The sequence below is a fragment of the Arvicanthis niloticus genome, unplaced genomic scaffold (assembly GCF_011762505.2).
Source record: "Arvicanthis niloticus isolate mArvNil1 unplaced genomic scaffold, mArvNil1.pat.X pat_scaffold_405_arrow_ctg1, whole genome shotgun sequence".
In the NCBI taxonomy this organism is placed as follows: Eukaryota; Metazoa; Chordata; class Mammalia; order Rodentia; family Muridae; genus Arvicanthis; species Arvicanthis niloticus.
Window position 1 is genome coordinate 45,107 of NW_023046049.1, and position 15,800 is coordinate 60,906.

At 40.9% G+C, this 15,800-nt stretch overlaps 1 protein-coding gene across 1 annotated transcript in view; it reads right to left on the bottom strand.

The window, feature by feature from the left end:
* LOC117702056 (1-phosphatidylinositol 4,5-bisphosphate phosphodiesterase eta-1-like) overlaps positions 1–15,800 on the bottom strand; it is a gene marked incomplete at its 5' end in the record, with an annotated part of 51,388 nt that overhangs the window by 17,934 nt on the left and 17,654 nt on the right. The window contains 4 exons of the mRNA XM_076706364.2: positions 2,832–2,929; positions 7,050–7,144; positions 9,043–9,114; positions 10,634–10,795. Of these exons, the coding sequence (XP_076562479.2) occupies positions 2,832–2,929; positions 7,050–7,144; positions 9,043–9,114; positions 10,634–10,795 (427 nt within the window). The remainder of the gene's footprint in view (positions 1–2,831; positions 2,930–7,049; positions 7,145–9,042; positions 9,115–10,633; positions 10,796–15,800) is intronic.

Consider the following 15,800-nt stretch of genomic DNA (forward strand, 5'->3'; position numbering starts at 1 on the left):
CTCATGGAGCCAATCAAAACCTATTTGGAAGAGAGGCATAAGACAGACAGTCCCTGTGGGGTAGGCCTATAATGCCAGCAACTTGGGAGGCTAAGGGAAGATTCCAAGTTCAAGGGTTTCCTGCACTAGCAAGTGAGTTCAATGCCATGTTAGGCAACTTAAATAGTGTCCTAAAATCGACATAAGAAAAGATTCATGGACATGATTCAGTGAGAGAGCATTTTCTTAATATGTATAAGGCCCTATCTCCAATCTCAAATACTAGTAAACAGATTTTTTAAAAGTAATATTTTAGAAACAGAGTAGACTATCTATGCATCCAGGTTTATAAAATACAAAAACAAAGAGAGATAAAAATGCATATTGCCTGCACCGGGTCTCTGCTTGGACTGTGAAACATTGTCAGTCCAGAATCTACAGATGAGATTACGTCTACAGCTATACTCCATTCAGCCAATCCCTCTATTAATCTGAGAGCCACAGGCAGTCATTATTAAAAAAAAACCATCGCTTGCTAGTTGAAAATCTGGAGGTTTGTCTTATTCTTACAGATGGTGTCCATTTAAATTTTGTATAACAGCCAATGTTTTAAGAAGGAATTCAAACCCAGTTGGAAGAAAAGTCATGTGGAGTAAAACTCAAACATCTAACCTTCCCCATTTGTCCCTATCCATTTCTTGAGCCATCTCTACAATGCCACAGCTGCTACAATCCTACACACTTTTACTAAACCCCGTATTCTGGGCTCCAAATGCTTACTCCCATGTCCACTGGACTTATTACAAAAGGCCAGCCTGAATAAAGAGCAGACCTGCACAGAGCCTCCTTTTTGTTCAAACTAGGGGAGTGTCTGAATCCATGGAAACAAGGAATGGAATTTAGGTTGCTGTGCTCAGACCATATGTCTGGCATGCTTGTTGGAAAAGTGGTTTATCAGGTACCTATTGTCCTTGGGGCTACACTCCCTAGGCGTTAAAAGCCTGCAACTGAGTCACTAACACTCCACAACTGGAACGTGGATTAGTCAGACCTCAGAAGGAAGAGACAGGAAGACTATAGTTCTTAACCTAGTGATTTCTCTAGTATGGGCCCTTTCCTTGAAGATAATTATTAATATATATTATTGACAGAATACATGAACAGAGTTTACACTTCTCAACAGAACTAGAATAGAATGCATGCACAAGTTCTAATGGGGAATGCTCTGAATAAAGTAGGGAAGAATATACTCACAGAGAAACAGTTCATATGCAGCATCACTGTAATCAATGTCTGAGTTATTTTTCCTGGTTCTCCACATAAACAAATATGCCATGCTATCATTAAGATGAGCTTCTGTATTAAGCTCACATCAGTCAGTATTTTAATGGGATAGAGTTGTTTTGCATAAAGATAAGCAATGTACTCATTAAGTGTTGCTCATTTTGTGTTTTTTAAAAAAGAAAAAAAAAAAAACCAGATAAGTTTAAGAGGTAAACAGTACTCAATATTATGTTCCCAAAGTTACTAGACTTGTGATTTCCAAAGGTGCTTCTTAGTCAACATTGTCATTCTGTAAACCAGCTATACCTTCAACTCCATTCAGCTAAGCCCTGTATTAATCTGACAACTACAGGCAGTCATTATTAGAAATCACCGCTTGCTACTTGAGAATCTGGAGGTATCTCTTATTCTTACAGATGGTGTTCATTTAAATTTTGTATGAGGGCCATTGCTTTAAGAAGGAATCCAAACCCAGGTGGAAGAAAAGTTATCTTTCAATGAATAGGAGATATATTTATGGACTGTGGCTGATAAAAAGCACTGAGTGAAGAGTCCGAGGTCTGTGAGATGGAGGGCCTTGTCCCACACTGCCGTCTTTGTGCTGACACCACTGATATAGCAGACATTCTAATTTCTATTCCATTTCCACTAAAATTAACATTGATTGAAATGCTGCAGGACTATGGTACCTCAATAAACACTTGGTAAAGGAGTGAAATAAAAGATGAGGAAAGAGCAACTAGGAGACTCAAAGATGAGCATGGCTGTGGCCGGACCCTCTCAGCTTGATGTGCTTCATGTAGTTGGAATCAGTGAGATGGGGCTGGAGAGATGGTTGAGTTAAGAGCACTTGTCAAGAGCCTGTGTTTGGTTCCTAGCACCACATGGTGGTTAGCAACTTGTAACTTCACTTCCAAGGGATTTAAGACCCATTTCTGGACTCCTTCGCCACCAAGCATGCATGTGACACACATACATATGTGTAAGCAAAATATTCATACATATATAATAAATAAATCTTCTTTTAAAAAAAAGAACAAAAAATCTATGAGAACTAATAACAATGAACTTGTGTATTCTTTTTGTTAAAATTGCAGCCAATGAATTAAACCACTTTATTCAAAGTCAGAATGTTTAATGAGAGTATACAGACTCTCCAGGGTATTGTTGTAGCTAATTAATTTACTCCTTCTTCTGGTCATTCACGTTTGAAATGGCTGGGCCATCTGTGACCTGGTTATGAAGGTAGGTCAGGTTACCACAGTTCGAGTCCTAGAGTGAGATCTGGCTCTGATACCTTTGTCTTTTCAGAATAATAAAATCCTCCACCCTGTAGGAAATTTTTGCAACCTCTAGGCAATTAGGCATCTACCAATAATCACCGAAGCCCCTCATGTGAGACATGTGAGCTCCAAATCATGTGAGCTATCATTTTCCTGACAAATGGGATGCTGCACGGTCCCAACAGTTCCACAGATCAGGAAAAATCTGATCAATGAAAACATGAACTAGCAATGACATAGAAAAGTGAAGCATGTGAACCAGGGCGACAGATTCTCAGGCCTTACCATCATCCACAATATCCTGGGCTGCCACGGAGTTTGTGTACACCACCAAGTCCGAGAGCTCTCTGCAGAGTTTCATGGTCCTCCTTCGGCGGCCGAGCCTGAAGAGCACACACTCAAGTTAGTGAGTCTAGAGATGGAAGGGTTGTGAGCCTCTGGTTGCATCACCGTCCCTTTTAAAAAAAAAAATGAGTAAGTGACCCTCCCTGGTACTTAATGGAACAGGAACCCAGGTCTGATTCCTCATTCAGTACTTCTCCTATGTCTATAGCATTTTGCTACTGCAATTTTGTTCAGGCTTCATGTGAAATCAGTCTCTGTGAGTCCTCTTGTGAAAGCCTTCGTTCTACAGCTGCCCAGCTCGGGAGTCATCCCAAAAAACAGAGCTAGACTGAATTTGTATAAAAACATGTGGGCCACAAAACCTAAAAGAAAATAAACCAAATATTCCAGAGTGGTATTTTAGAAATATAATCAGGAGTATTTTTAGATATTCTTTAAATGAAATATACATTGTAGCCGGGCAGTGGTGGCGCACATCTTTAATCCCAGCACTTGGGAGGCAGAGGCAGGAGGATTTCTGAGTTTGAGGCCAGCCTGGTCTACAGAGTTCCAGGACAGCCAAGGCTATACAGAGAAAACCTGTCTCGAAAAGCAAACAAACAAAAAAAGAAATATACATCATATTATATGAAATCTGTATTATGTAAAATATTCTAATTTCCTAGGTTCCTTCTAGGTTTGTTCCTTACAAAACATTCCTAGAATCTTGACTACATCCTTACATCTCCAATCCCTACTCTTTACCCGAGAAAAATCTCCACAGGCCACATCATTGTGTGTGTGTGTGTGTGTGTGTGTGTGTGTGTGTGTGTGTGTGTGTGTGTGTTCGTGCACTCGTGCACACACTCACTTCTAGAGGAAATTTAACTATCAAACTCATATCAAACCCATCAAAGCTCATCAACACCATTCAATAATAAGCTCACAAGATGATGAGCAACATCATTAGTCAATAGCCAAGTGCAAATAGAACGAGAAGGCACGGCGTCTTGTATATTGGGGAGCTGTGACTAACAAGGCAGGTGAGTGAACGCCTTACACGCAGCATACACATAAACGGTGCAGTTCCCTTGGCAGTTGGTCAAGTGAAGAGCTACATTGTTCCGTAGCAATTCTACACCAATGGCAAATCCTGTACTTGAATATGCATGGCAATATATATATATATATATATATATATATATACATTTGAACAGCCAATAGAATGAAAGCTACCAAAAAGTTTTCCAACGACTGAATGAACACATAAAATGTAGAATGGTCACATGGCTGGTGGTTCAGCAATAAAATCGAACAGAGTACGCTTAATGTGCTACAGTGAGGTGAAGCTTGAAAACACAAAACTGAAAAAAAAAAAAAAACAAGCCAAATATTTTTAAAGTTAAATATTGACAAGTATAAAGTCTACCGAGAGATAGGAAGTATACTAGGGAGAGGACAGTGACTGCTGCTAAGTAGATTATTTTTCTTGGGACAATGAAAATGCTTGAGAACTAGATATTAGTGATAAAAACTGAACAAATCAGAAAGAAACCCTCACCTTGGTGGTGACATGAGACATCCAATCAATTAAAGAACTACAGGCAAAATGTTTCTTACATGGTTCATTTTGTCAAAGAGGCACTGATGCAAGCATGGATGAAAACAGTTGAAAGAGTGTTTGTGTATCCTTTTATTACAGAATTAGGAGACCCTGTAGTCATTGGTGGACCTGTGATTATGAGTCTGTGTGAGACCATGCTTAAAATTCACAAGCAGAACCCCCAAGACGTGGGGGCATGGAGACATTCTAGCTACCATCCCTTTCTACACGTCAGCCCGAGAGTGAGTTGAGTTAACCCAGTCCCAAGGCACATGGCATGCTCAGGCTCTCACAGGCGTTAGGGGCAAATCTCTAACTGAGTAAAGAGCAGTGTGTCACCGGATCTCACGTACCGCCTGTAAAGGCATCTCCTCGAATGCATGAAAAATAATGTGGCCTTCAATCTACTCCTTCCTTAGCTTATGCCAGACACTTTGATTTAAAAATTGTTAGTAAACATCTTCTGAAAGGTGTTTCTATCTCCCCTGTATCTTTTACTGTAGCTAATATTCAAATTTTCTGTACATTTCTTCTCTGTTCATACAAATAAGTGCATAATGCATATATACATGCCCTTAGAGCTCAAATAAAACTCTTCCTGAACACTGATGTTGAATTTCTATAAGGCCTCTATGGCTTTAATTTCTCGGTTCAGTAAAGAAACAAAGGTGTGTGTTTATGTATGTGTGCACGTGCTCACGCACATGAACACATGCATATGTGTTTTCTCTCATATGTGTCTGTCTGTCTGTCTGTCTGTCTGTCTGTCTGTCTGTGAATCAGTCCATCCAAACCTATTGACCCACTCACAATGTGGTTTATGTCCCTTTGTGACTGTCAAGGAGTCCTGATCACACTATAGATCACAACTAGGCTCTGAAAAACAGTCATCATGAACACTATTGACGATAGCTTAAAAAAGGGAACAGGATCCTTTACACACCTAGTATCCCCCCTCTATTTTCAGATCATGTGTTTAGTCTTGCTTTACTTCTCTGAATATTATAGCTATTATTTTTCTGACACATGAATAGCTGTTCTCCAGATTCTCTTACTGAAGACACCATACATTCTGGTTGTAGGACATGGAGAAATCAAGCAGAAACTATCTGGAAGCTTCCTTCTTGCTGAGTAGCTTCCATAGTGCTAGCATATGCTCTGCAGGCCACTGTGGGAGAAGCATCAATATCTTACCCAACTAAGGACCCTGTACTAGGCAAGATATGCTCACTGGTGCAATAGTGGTGTTACTAAGTGTGGGTAACCAAGCGTGCCAGTTGCTTCCTAAGTGGGTTTGAAGACTTTCATGAAAGGGAATATATGGTAGCACTATCAATGTAATGAAAACTGGATAGCTGAGGAAGTCACAGACCTTACAGGGAACCTCCTGCTATTGTTCTGCTAGCAGGACAAGTAGCCGAATTGCTATCTAACTATTCATGCTTGTAACCATAGAGTACTGCTGCTCCCAGCTTTGAGCAGAGAAACTTCCTTATGTAACGGGCAGAAGTTAATAGAAAGACTTGCAACTCTAAGACAGGGAATTAGTGACTGTTAAGTGTTTTTCTCTGAATGAAACATCTCTATCACCCCTTCCAAGGCTTAAGGAACATGATGGAAGGCAGTGAAATAAAAAATGTAAGAATCCGAGGATTCGGAGGAGTGTTATGAAGCACTGTCTTCTGGCTGTGAGGTGGCCACTGCAATTATAAACACAGAGCAGTTGTGGATATCAGCACAAGATCTGCACTAGACCTTCAGCATCCCATCATGAGGTTCTACCTCTCCCTGAGGAGCAACTGGCAGTTAAATGGTTCTGGGAAGAAGGGAGTATCCCTTTGTTCAGTGGTGGAGTGACTGACAAGTCTCCCCCAAGATTCAGCAAATGACCCTGTACTCATCCTCATGTCAATAATCCCAATTAACCTCAATGGGTCAAAAAAAAAAAACAAAACAAAAACAAAAACAGACATGAAAGTATAAGGAGGGCATCTTGGGAGGAAATGAGCGAGCAGGAGTTGGAAAGGGCTGAGAGAAGGCAAGGATGGGAAGATACCACCATAATGCATTGGATACTAGTGTAAAATTGTCAAAAATAATGTAGTAGGTAATGTATTTGACCAGGTCTTTAATGGCGTTGGAACCTACCATGCTGATTCCTTTAATGCTCTTATGACTTTAAGAGACAGAAAGCTTACCTTGTTCAGCATTGACGATGGCGAATGGAGGAGTAAATACCTCATCTGGCTCTAAGCTTGCGCTTATAAGTTATCCTATCTGTCCACTCCTCTGCCAGTCCTCTCTGTCCGTCTGCGCAGGCCTCTCCTTCTCTGCTGACACCTTTCCCCCACACCTACTGCAGCTAGCACTTACTCAGTACCTCACTGGTGCCACGTTTGCTCCATATAGTAGTATCGATAACTTGATCTTCACATTTCCCTCCCACACCTTACCGTGTGCGCCTCATCCTCTACACACACACATACTAAACTAAGCATACTCAACTTAAACAACCAGGATAATGGAATGGGGAGGCTGTGGGAGTCTGGGCAACAAGCATGAAGATGCTTTCTTACCTGTACAGCTGGCCTCCCTCCTTGCCCGGATTCTGAAGGATATCTTCCTCATCATCAGTACTGTAGGATTTAGAACGTGATTTCGTAGTTTTCTGCTGAAAAAAAAAAATCACAGTAAACTTACTAACTCACCTCATTAGGCACATTCACAATATAGAGATTGGATTGATTTTTTTAAACATACACACACTCTCACATGCACACACACACACACAGATGGAGGTGGAGTGGAAGGTGTGTACACAGAAAAAATGACCAGCTACTTGTTTAACCATTAAATTAAAAAAGGACAAATCTGTAGACATCCCTATATTATACCAGCAATGCAAAATTTAGAATTTCATGTGCAGAAGTCAATTTCTAAGCCACACAAAATTGAGATCTTAGAAAAATTTTAGTTGTGTACTTTGAAGTTGTCCACAAGAGAGAACCAAAATTAAAGTATCTATTTAAATAATTATAAGAAAAAACGTCCTTATCTATAGAAGCTTACTGTTGATATGTGATAAAAAGGCAAATTTCACTCTTAAAACAGATTTGTATTATGTTAAAAACAGAAAGACAACACACATACAAATCATCATCTAAAACAAATTGCTCCTTTTTGAGTTTGTGATCCATTTTCTGTTCAAACCATAAAATAAAAATTGCAATTCATAGGACATGAGCTAAAGTCTCCAGAATTAATCTGCTGTCTTCTGGACAGGTGTTCGAGGAGGATGTGGTTTCAACTCCATACTGGAGACTACTCATTATTTAAGTAACAAACAAAACAAAAAACAAAAACAAACAAACAAACCAAAATAACCAACAAAACAAACACTGGAGACCCCAGTCACTGTGAGAAGCCTTGGGACCAAACATGCAGCTCCTCCAAAGCCTATGCTTCTGGAAAGTATGCACTGGACATCTGAGGAGAATACCCTGAAGAGCTTTACCTGCTGAGCCATCTCAGTAGCCCAGGGACTGATTGCCTGTATACCTTTATTGAGGTATCACATATATTTGCAAAAGGACACAGTTTTAAGTGTGTAAGTGCACAAAATGATGATTTCCAGAACGTGGAAGCACTCAGATAAGGAAGTAGAACCGTACCTGCTCCCTAGAATCCTTCTGCTCTTCCCATTTGGTCCTTACGTCCCCTTAAAGGTAATCACTATCCTCAATGCTATCCTAACTTCTAGCCGATAGCATTTTTTTACACGGCTTTGAATTTCACACAAAGATGCTCAGAGTGCAGACACTCTGGGTCTTACTTCTTCAGCTCAAACCATGTTTAAAAGATCATATCATTGCACATAGATGCAACTGTGTCCTTTTCATGGCTCTTCAACAGTCCAGCTGTGAACATACATTTTAATTGATTCTATAGTTAATAGGTACTTGGACTGTTCATTACTTAATTCATTACAATTGTGTGTTCAACTGTTGCTTCCATCTCTGTCATAAACCTAAGAGTGGAGCTGCTAAGGAGAAACTGTCACACCATGTACCATAGTGGTTTCTGTACCCCAGCAGAGTATGAACATGTCGCTCCATGTCCTAATGCTTGGGTTCTGTAGTCTTCTATGGTATCAATCATGGTGTCCATAGAATAACTGTGATTTGCACTTCCCAGATGCCTCCAAAAGGTGAGTCTCTTTCCCCTGCCATGTATTATCTTCTTTTGTGATTGGTGCTTTTAAGCTTTTGACTTTGTTTTGTTTTTTAGAAATGTGAACTACACATCTTATTTATAGAAATGATTCGAGAATATGAGTCTTTTGTCGGATATGCTTATTCCAAAGACTTCCAAAATACAACTTGAATTTTGATACTTTTGATTAATAGCAGTACTAAATTTCAAAGTTGTTCAAACTTCAAACTTTTCTCTTTGTGATGTCCTGAAGTCACCTTCAGCCACTCCAAGGTCATCACAATCCAATGTTATCCTGTTAGCTACAGGATCTTCAAATTAACTGCATTATGCCCATTTACCATTCATAGTGTATACCTTGTGCTTCCCAAAGTTGGCCATCAGGGATCGCCCATGGGACTTCTTTCCACTTTCCTTCACATCCAGGTTCTGCATAAATAAAAGCGTAATGTAAAGGTCTTTAAGACGTTTTGCTCTGCTTAGCTCTGGCAGATAGCCAGGTGGTCCTCTCTTTCCCTGCTTCTTCTCTTCTTACTTCCCACCTCTGAGATCTCAAATGTGGCTGTGTCTGATGCCAGAAGGGGGACACTGTCACGGATGCCAGGACACAGCAGCTGCCTAAGGCTTCCCAAAAGCTGGAGTCCAGCTCACAGAACAGCCAGCTGTGCCAGCCCTCAGTTCCTATTTACCAGGTGCCTAAAATCAGAAAGTGGTATTTTGAACATCCTGCATAGAGATAAATCATTTCCAGCTAAGGAGAGTTTTTATTTTGGAAAATAGCCAGAAGTAGGAAAGAGCCACATCTGGTAACTGCAGAAAAGCCTCACAGTGAATACTACTGTTTGGGGTTTTAAAGCATTAAAAATAAAACCCAGTCACATCACTTTCATTCACTTAGGGAAATCACTGTGAAGCTTATCTGTGCATTGAAACCATCGTCCTGGTGCCAAGCATCAGGGAATGAAATTTTAAGGCTTCTCATATGGGTGAAATTTTCAGGTAGAGATGATGAGCAAGTCTTCTTTTGTGCTAGCCCATGTATGGGGCTGGAGGCAGAAATGCCTGTGTTTGAAGGGGTTAGGATGCTTTTTCAGTTGTTGTTCCTAAAATCCACTGTATGGAAACCTGCAGACCCTACCCACCAAGCTATCTGGCTAAACAGACAGAAACATATGAATACAAGGGCGAGTGAGCAAGACTCAGAGAAGCTGGAGGCACCGGCTAAAGCCACTGACAGATGTCACAAATGTGACTCATGGGGGAGATGGGAAAGAAGAACTCAGGAGCTGGTTGGTAGAGAAAAAAATCTATCCAAAAACCAGCGAGGGATAGGGGCTGGGGCTTACAGATTGTTGACCCATCCTTGCTTTCTTTATGTGTGTGTGCGCTGCCTATGAAGACCTAGTAACACTGATCACTAATTGTTCAAACCCTATGGCATTAGGAAGGTAAATACATTGGACATTGGTCATAGGATTAACACTACTCTCCCTAAGCTAAGAGACGCAGTACTGCCACCAAAGCCATTACCCTTCTCTTGGTCTCAGTTTTCTCATCTGATAAACAAAAGAATGAGCCAATTAGCCTATGAGTTCCTCGGTACTTCTCAGAGCCTGTCTATTGGTAGGAGGACTATGCTACTTATGGTCTCAACTAGAATAATTTAAGAGTGAAATTGGGCACATCTAATAGAATACCAGGCCAACAGTACACAGCAGAGCTGTCTTGTGCCATCTGAGATAGAACCTGACTTGAGTTGGTACAGCTATGTCCCATGGAAGCAGTAAGGCACAGCATACATTCTCACTTACTCTGTACTAGGATTTTGTTTCTAGAACTTTATGAGGACAAATGCAGAAGTTTGAGAAGCATTCCAGAAAGGAACGATGCTCAGAAACCAAAGAAGAGGACATGTTTTGTTTTTCCTTGTTCAAGAGGAATTGTCTACCTGCTTCAGGTGTGCGTTTAAGCCTTCATGTGTAGCCTTGAGTAACGCCCTCACTGTGAAACTGTCTGGATCTTCTTTGTCTCGAATCTGAGACTCCTTCAACAGTGACTCCAGCTTTTTCCGTATGAAAGATTCTACCTGGTGCTCAGTGGTCCCGTTACTCTGCAAACAATCAAATCACACAAAGAATCCCCTGAGAAACAGACTCACAATACCGAGTTTATAATCTCAGGATCTCTCAGTAACCTGTAAGAAATTAAGATATTCATTGAACAAGTTTGTTTCCCCTAGACAAAAAAAAAAAAAAAAAAAAAAAAAAAAAAAAAAAAAAAAAAAAAAAAAAAAAACTTCTCCAGAGTGCCTGATTATCAAAAGCTCGCCTTTTATCAGCTGCTGTTTATGTGGCTGCACTGGTCCTTACGGCCATGTTCAACATTGTTTACACTTACAAAGTTTTATTTTATTTCATTTCATTGATATAGAATCTGAAGTCTTGAGAAGTTAAGCAAATTGTTTAAGATTTACAGAGCTAGCCAGTAAATGATGTAGGAGTTTAAACCATTCCTCCCTGACACTTCAGGATTTCACCAGAAGGCAAGCCAGGGAAATCTTCTGGAGACTAAGCTTTCTAAATCTACCTACTTACAATCAAGTTTAAAAACGCTATTTTTTAAAAATGACTTTCTTCATTGAGTGGCAAAGAATGCTATGAAGTTCCAAGGGTGCTGACAATCCCGAGCCAAAATTTCTCTCTTGTTTGTAACTCCTTGATGTCATTAGAGGGCACACAGTATTGACGGGTGCCATGAACCACTATTGGAATTACTTTTAAAATCACAACCAATTTCAAGGCTTTCAGAAGCAAAGCAATGCCAGTATCTCACACAGCTTTTAGATGGTCAAGGCATATCCTTCCCTGGACACCTCATACAGCACAGTGTCTAGCCTCTGTGTCTTCTCATAGACCAGTGGCCTGAGGCTCTCTGCACTGCCCCTCTGCTCTTTAACTGCTTTCACCTCTCCCTTAGTCCAGATCTAATCCAGTTGCCAAACTGGTTACTCAACCTGTTGCCATAGAACATCCCACCAGAGCATTCAGCGATAGTACCATTCCACAGAAACAAGTCCCACATTACTTATTACTAGGAGGCCGTTCTATCTGACCCCTGTGCAATAAATAGCTCTTTGATTCTGAATGTATCACAAAATCCTATAAGAACAAGGCAATATAAACATCATAGGATTTAAAAAAAAATAAAAAGAACACATACCATCAGGGACTGCTATATCTCCCTACTTATATCACATACATTAATGTGTTTAAGATATTCAATTAACAATGCATAACACCCATTATAGAATCAGGCTCTGAAAAAGACACAAAGATGAAAAAGAGCTTGCACTTGACCTCAAAAGCGTACACACGAGTCACAGGGATGCTGGGAAGGACAGACATACCATTCCTGCTAGATGTTAGAGGATGGTTTTGTGCACTTTGTATCAAATGCTGATTTTTGTGCTCAGAGGTCCGGTTGCAGTCTGGACTTTGGTATTATCATTATTATGTAGCATCTCCTGACTCAATAGTCTGTAAACATTATTCTACATCATCTTCTGATTGGTTAAATAAAGAGCTGAACAGCCAATAGCTTGGCAGGAGAAGGGAGTCACCATCGGGACATGGATGAAGAAGGAGGTCAGGGCAAGACAAGGATGGCAGGAAATGACCACATGGCTGGGAAATGGGCCAGGCCAGCATTGTCAGATTAGAATAGCTCAGAATCTGTCCAGCTATAGTGCCTGAAGCTTTTAATAAATATAAAAGTCTCTATGTTATTATTCAGGGCTGAGAAGGCCCCAGAGCAAAGACTGACTAGATAGCTAAGTGTTTAACAGTAAGGAAGAGAAGGACTTCCCTGAACAAAGGAGTCAATCGTGTCCTTTGGCAGTTCTGAAGAGAGGGAAGTACTTTGGAGGCTGAGAACTTGAAAGCTAGAGATGGGGCAACTAAGAATCCCACATAAATAATACTTTAGGAATAACATCAGTCTGAGAATAGATGTCAAAGGAGACATCTGTAAACAGGGGTTTGCAGATGAAAATCTAGACATGCCAGTTGCTGTCACAGGTCCTAAATAGTAGCCAGGCTAGGGGTCTGGAGGATGGAAGAAGGATCAGAGAGAGTTTTGGAGGAAATTCATTTTGATGGAAAGAAACTTGTACTGAATTTCTGCCATATACTTGGCAAGAAACACTAGTAAAAACAAACCTATAGTCACAGTCCTTGGTGTCATAAAAATTGCTCATACCGTATGAGACAGGCATATGGATACCACTGGTATACAGAGGAGAGGCACCTCACCTGCCTGGGGAATTTATCTTCTTGGCATAAGGAAACATGAAATAAGATATCTTTAAAAAGGAAACCATTGATACCCTGTGATAGCTGTAACAAGTGACTCCAACTTAGCAACTGGAAACAACAAATTCACATTAACATTAGTCAAGAAAACCAAAGTTTGGAGCAAAGTAGGGCTACAGTCCCTTTAAAGTTCAAGGTCCTTGTCCCTTCTCACTTTCAGCAGTTCCCTACATCCTCTGGCTTGTGAAAGAGAACACAGCAATAGGTGCCCATGTCTTACGTTGTCTTCACCTGTGTGTACCCATCTGTTGGTCTTCTCATCTTAAAACATTTGCCACTGGATTCGGGCCCACCAGGTTATACCCAGGACACACTCTTCTCATGATCCTTAACTGAAGAGAGTTAGGAATTTGCCCTTGATTGGACTTCAGCATACGGGAATGTTCTGGCTAGTTTATCCAGACCACTAAAGCTTTCTCCATTATCAGCAGCAAGTCTGCCTCACTTTCTTCACACTTGTGTATTTACCAGAGTAGCACCTCGATTTCCTTCAACAACCATTCCTTTGTATTTAGCCAACTGCTTAGCGTGGGAGGCCTTGCTCTCGGTCTGTCTGTCTGTTTGAAGAGTGAGGCATGCAATTCTTCCTTTTGCCTGAGCACTTGGGGACTATTGTAAGGCTGCAATTAACCTACTTTGGATACCGATGTGTGTCAGGGACAACCCTAGCAAAACCCAAGCAGAAGAGAGCTGAGGAACAGCCAGTTAGCGAATAGTTCAGAATATGCATGTTAACAGTTTCTGGTATCACCAAAACAATGAGAATACTAACATCAAATATCAGGGGTCGCTACATACAATGATAACATAGTCATCAAGCATAAAATATTGTGAGAATTAATAAAATATGCCTTAGAGACACAATGTGAGCACATGCTGTGGGAAAAACTGGGCTGATAAGCTTTTTCAGTGCAAAACTGCAGCAAATCCACTTGTAAAAAATGCAGTGTCTGGCAAACATAATGAATCACAGCTCAAAATATAGTATGACTGTCTGGAAAGTGTAAGTATGACTGTGTACCAAAGCACCTTACAAAGCAAGGTCTTTTAACAGCACATTATCCAAATCACACAACACCCTCCAAGGTAAGAACTCAGTTCTGCCAAGACCCACTCAAAATGAATGACACAGACAAAGAAAGACTCAGAGCTCAACAAAACATAGCCCTATAAATGATGAGAATGGGATAAGCCGAAAGGCTTCGAAAGCAATGCAGAGGCCATTCCCTTTACACTGTGGCAGAAAGAGATGAATTCTCGAGTTCAGTTGATGTTGGGTTGGCTCATATTTTAAACAACCACAATTTCTATTGTAAAACATGGGAAATAGTCTGAAACCTTCTGCAGAACACGTTGAATAGATGTCACTTAAGGTCATGAGTCGACCCAATAAAAAAGTGGTAAGTTCTCTAACTCCTTGTATATTTGAGCCTGGAGGGAAGGTTTGTAGAGACAGAAAGGGGAAGCTTGCAAATAAAAGCTTGCAAGAACACCTGGAATGCTTAGAGCCAGTCTCAGAGCGCTCCCAACACCATTCTCTTTCTTTCCTTGCTCAGGGTCTCGCAGAAAGCTGGACACATGAGGAGCTGGACTCTGGGCATGTCAGCAGAGCACCACTAAAGCTACAAAGCCAAGGACGGCGGGAGCGGGTGGAGTGACAAACGGCTAACACAGAGCTATCATTATTCGCTTCACATCCTCTAATCCTGGGGATTTGCAGAAGGAATGAGAGCCCTGCCTGGTGATCTTCCTTTCTTTCTGTGATTTTCATCACTACAAAATTCGCAGCCACAAGGAACAAAGAAATATGCAGCTGAGGTTTCATTACTGTATTATCATTCAGTCCTGGAACCCAGCAGCACCACTAAAAGAAAATCCAGGCAGATGTCGACCTCAAGACCTATCTGCCACTGTGCAGCTGTGGCAGAGAGCAACACTGAGAGCTGTGTGTGTCTTGATCTTTTGTTTCCCTGGGCCCTAAAGAGGATGCTGTGGTGACAAGAGGGAGAACAGTCCTTTAATATGATCAAGAACAGTTTCTCCCAGGGATATAATTAGGGCCCTAAATTCAGTCTTCTGAGAGATCTAGGAATCTCTTTCATCCATCTGTCCATCCATCCATCTGTCCATCCATCCATCCATATCATCATCATCATCATTGTCATCATCCAACTCTTTTCTAAAGAGTCATTTGGAAAGGAGAATTTGCCCTACACAAGACTAGAAAGCAGCAAGAGAGAGATTGAGCCAGAGAGTGCTGATGTTTCACTAAACATGGGAGTCACTAGGACAATGGGCAAGATTCCTAGGTGACACCCAGACTAGTATCAAAATCTCTGGGCTGGGACATGAGCACTAGCACTTCTGAAAGCTCTTTGTCATCCCAATATGCAGCTGAAGTTGGGGGCCGTCTCTAAAAATATAACCAGAGGACAAGATATAGGGCCATCTCAACATTCCCAAAATGCCTTTTCTTCTGTTTAGCGTTGGACATTGGTGACAGGAAGAAAAATACATTAGCTGCCCCTTCAACTGCGTTATAAAGCTTCAAAGCCATTTCCTCAAGGCACTGGTTGAAGTACAGCTGCTTTTCAGCCATCCGAGTCTGCACTGACCTCCTCCTACCAGTTTCATAACTTCCCATAAAACATGTTCTTCTTTTCAAGGATCATGTCATAGAACAGAAAGAATTAGAATCATGCAGGTCCTTTTCTCTAGTCCTTGTAACTTGTTGTTAGAATATGA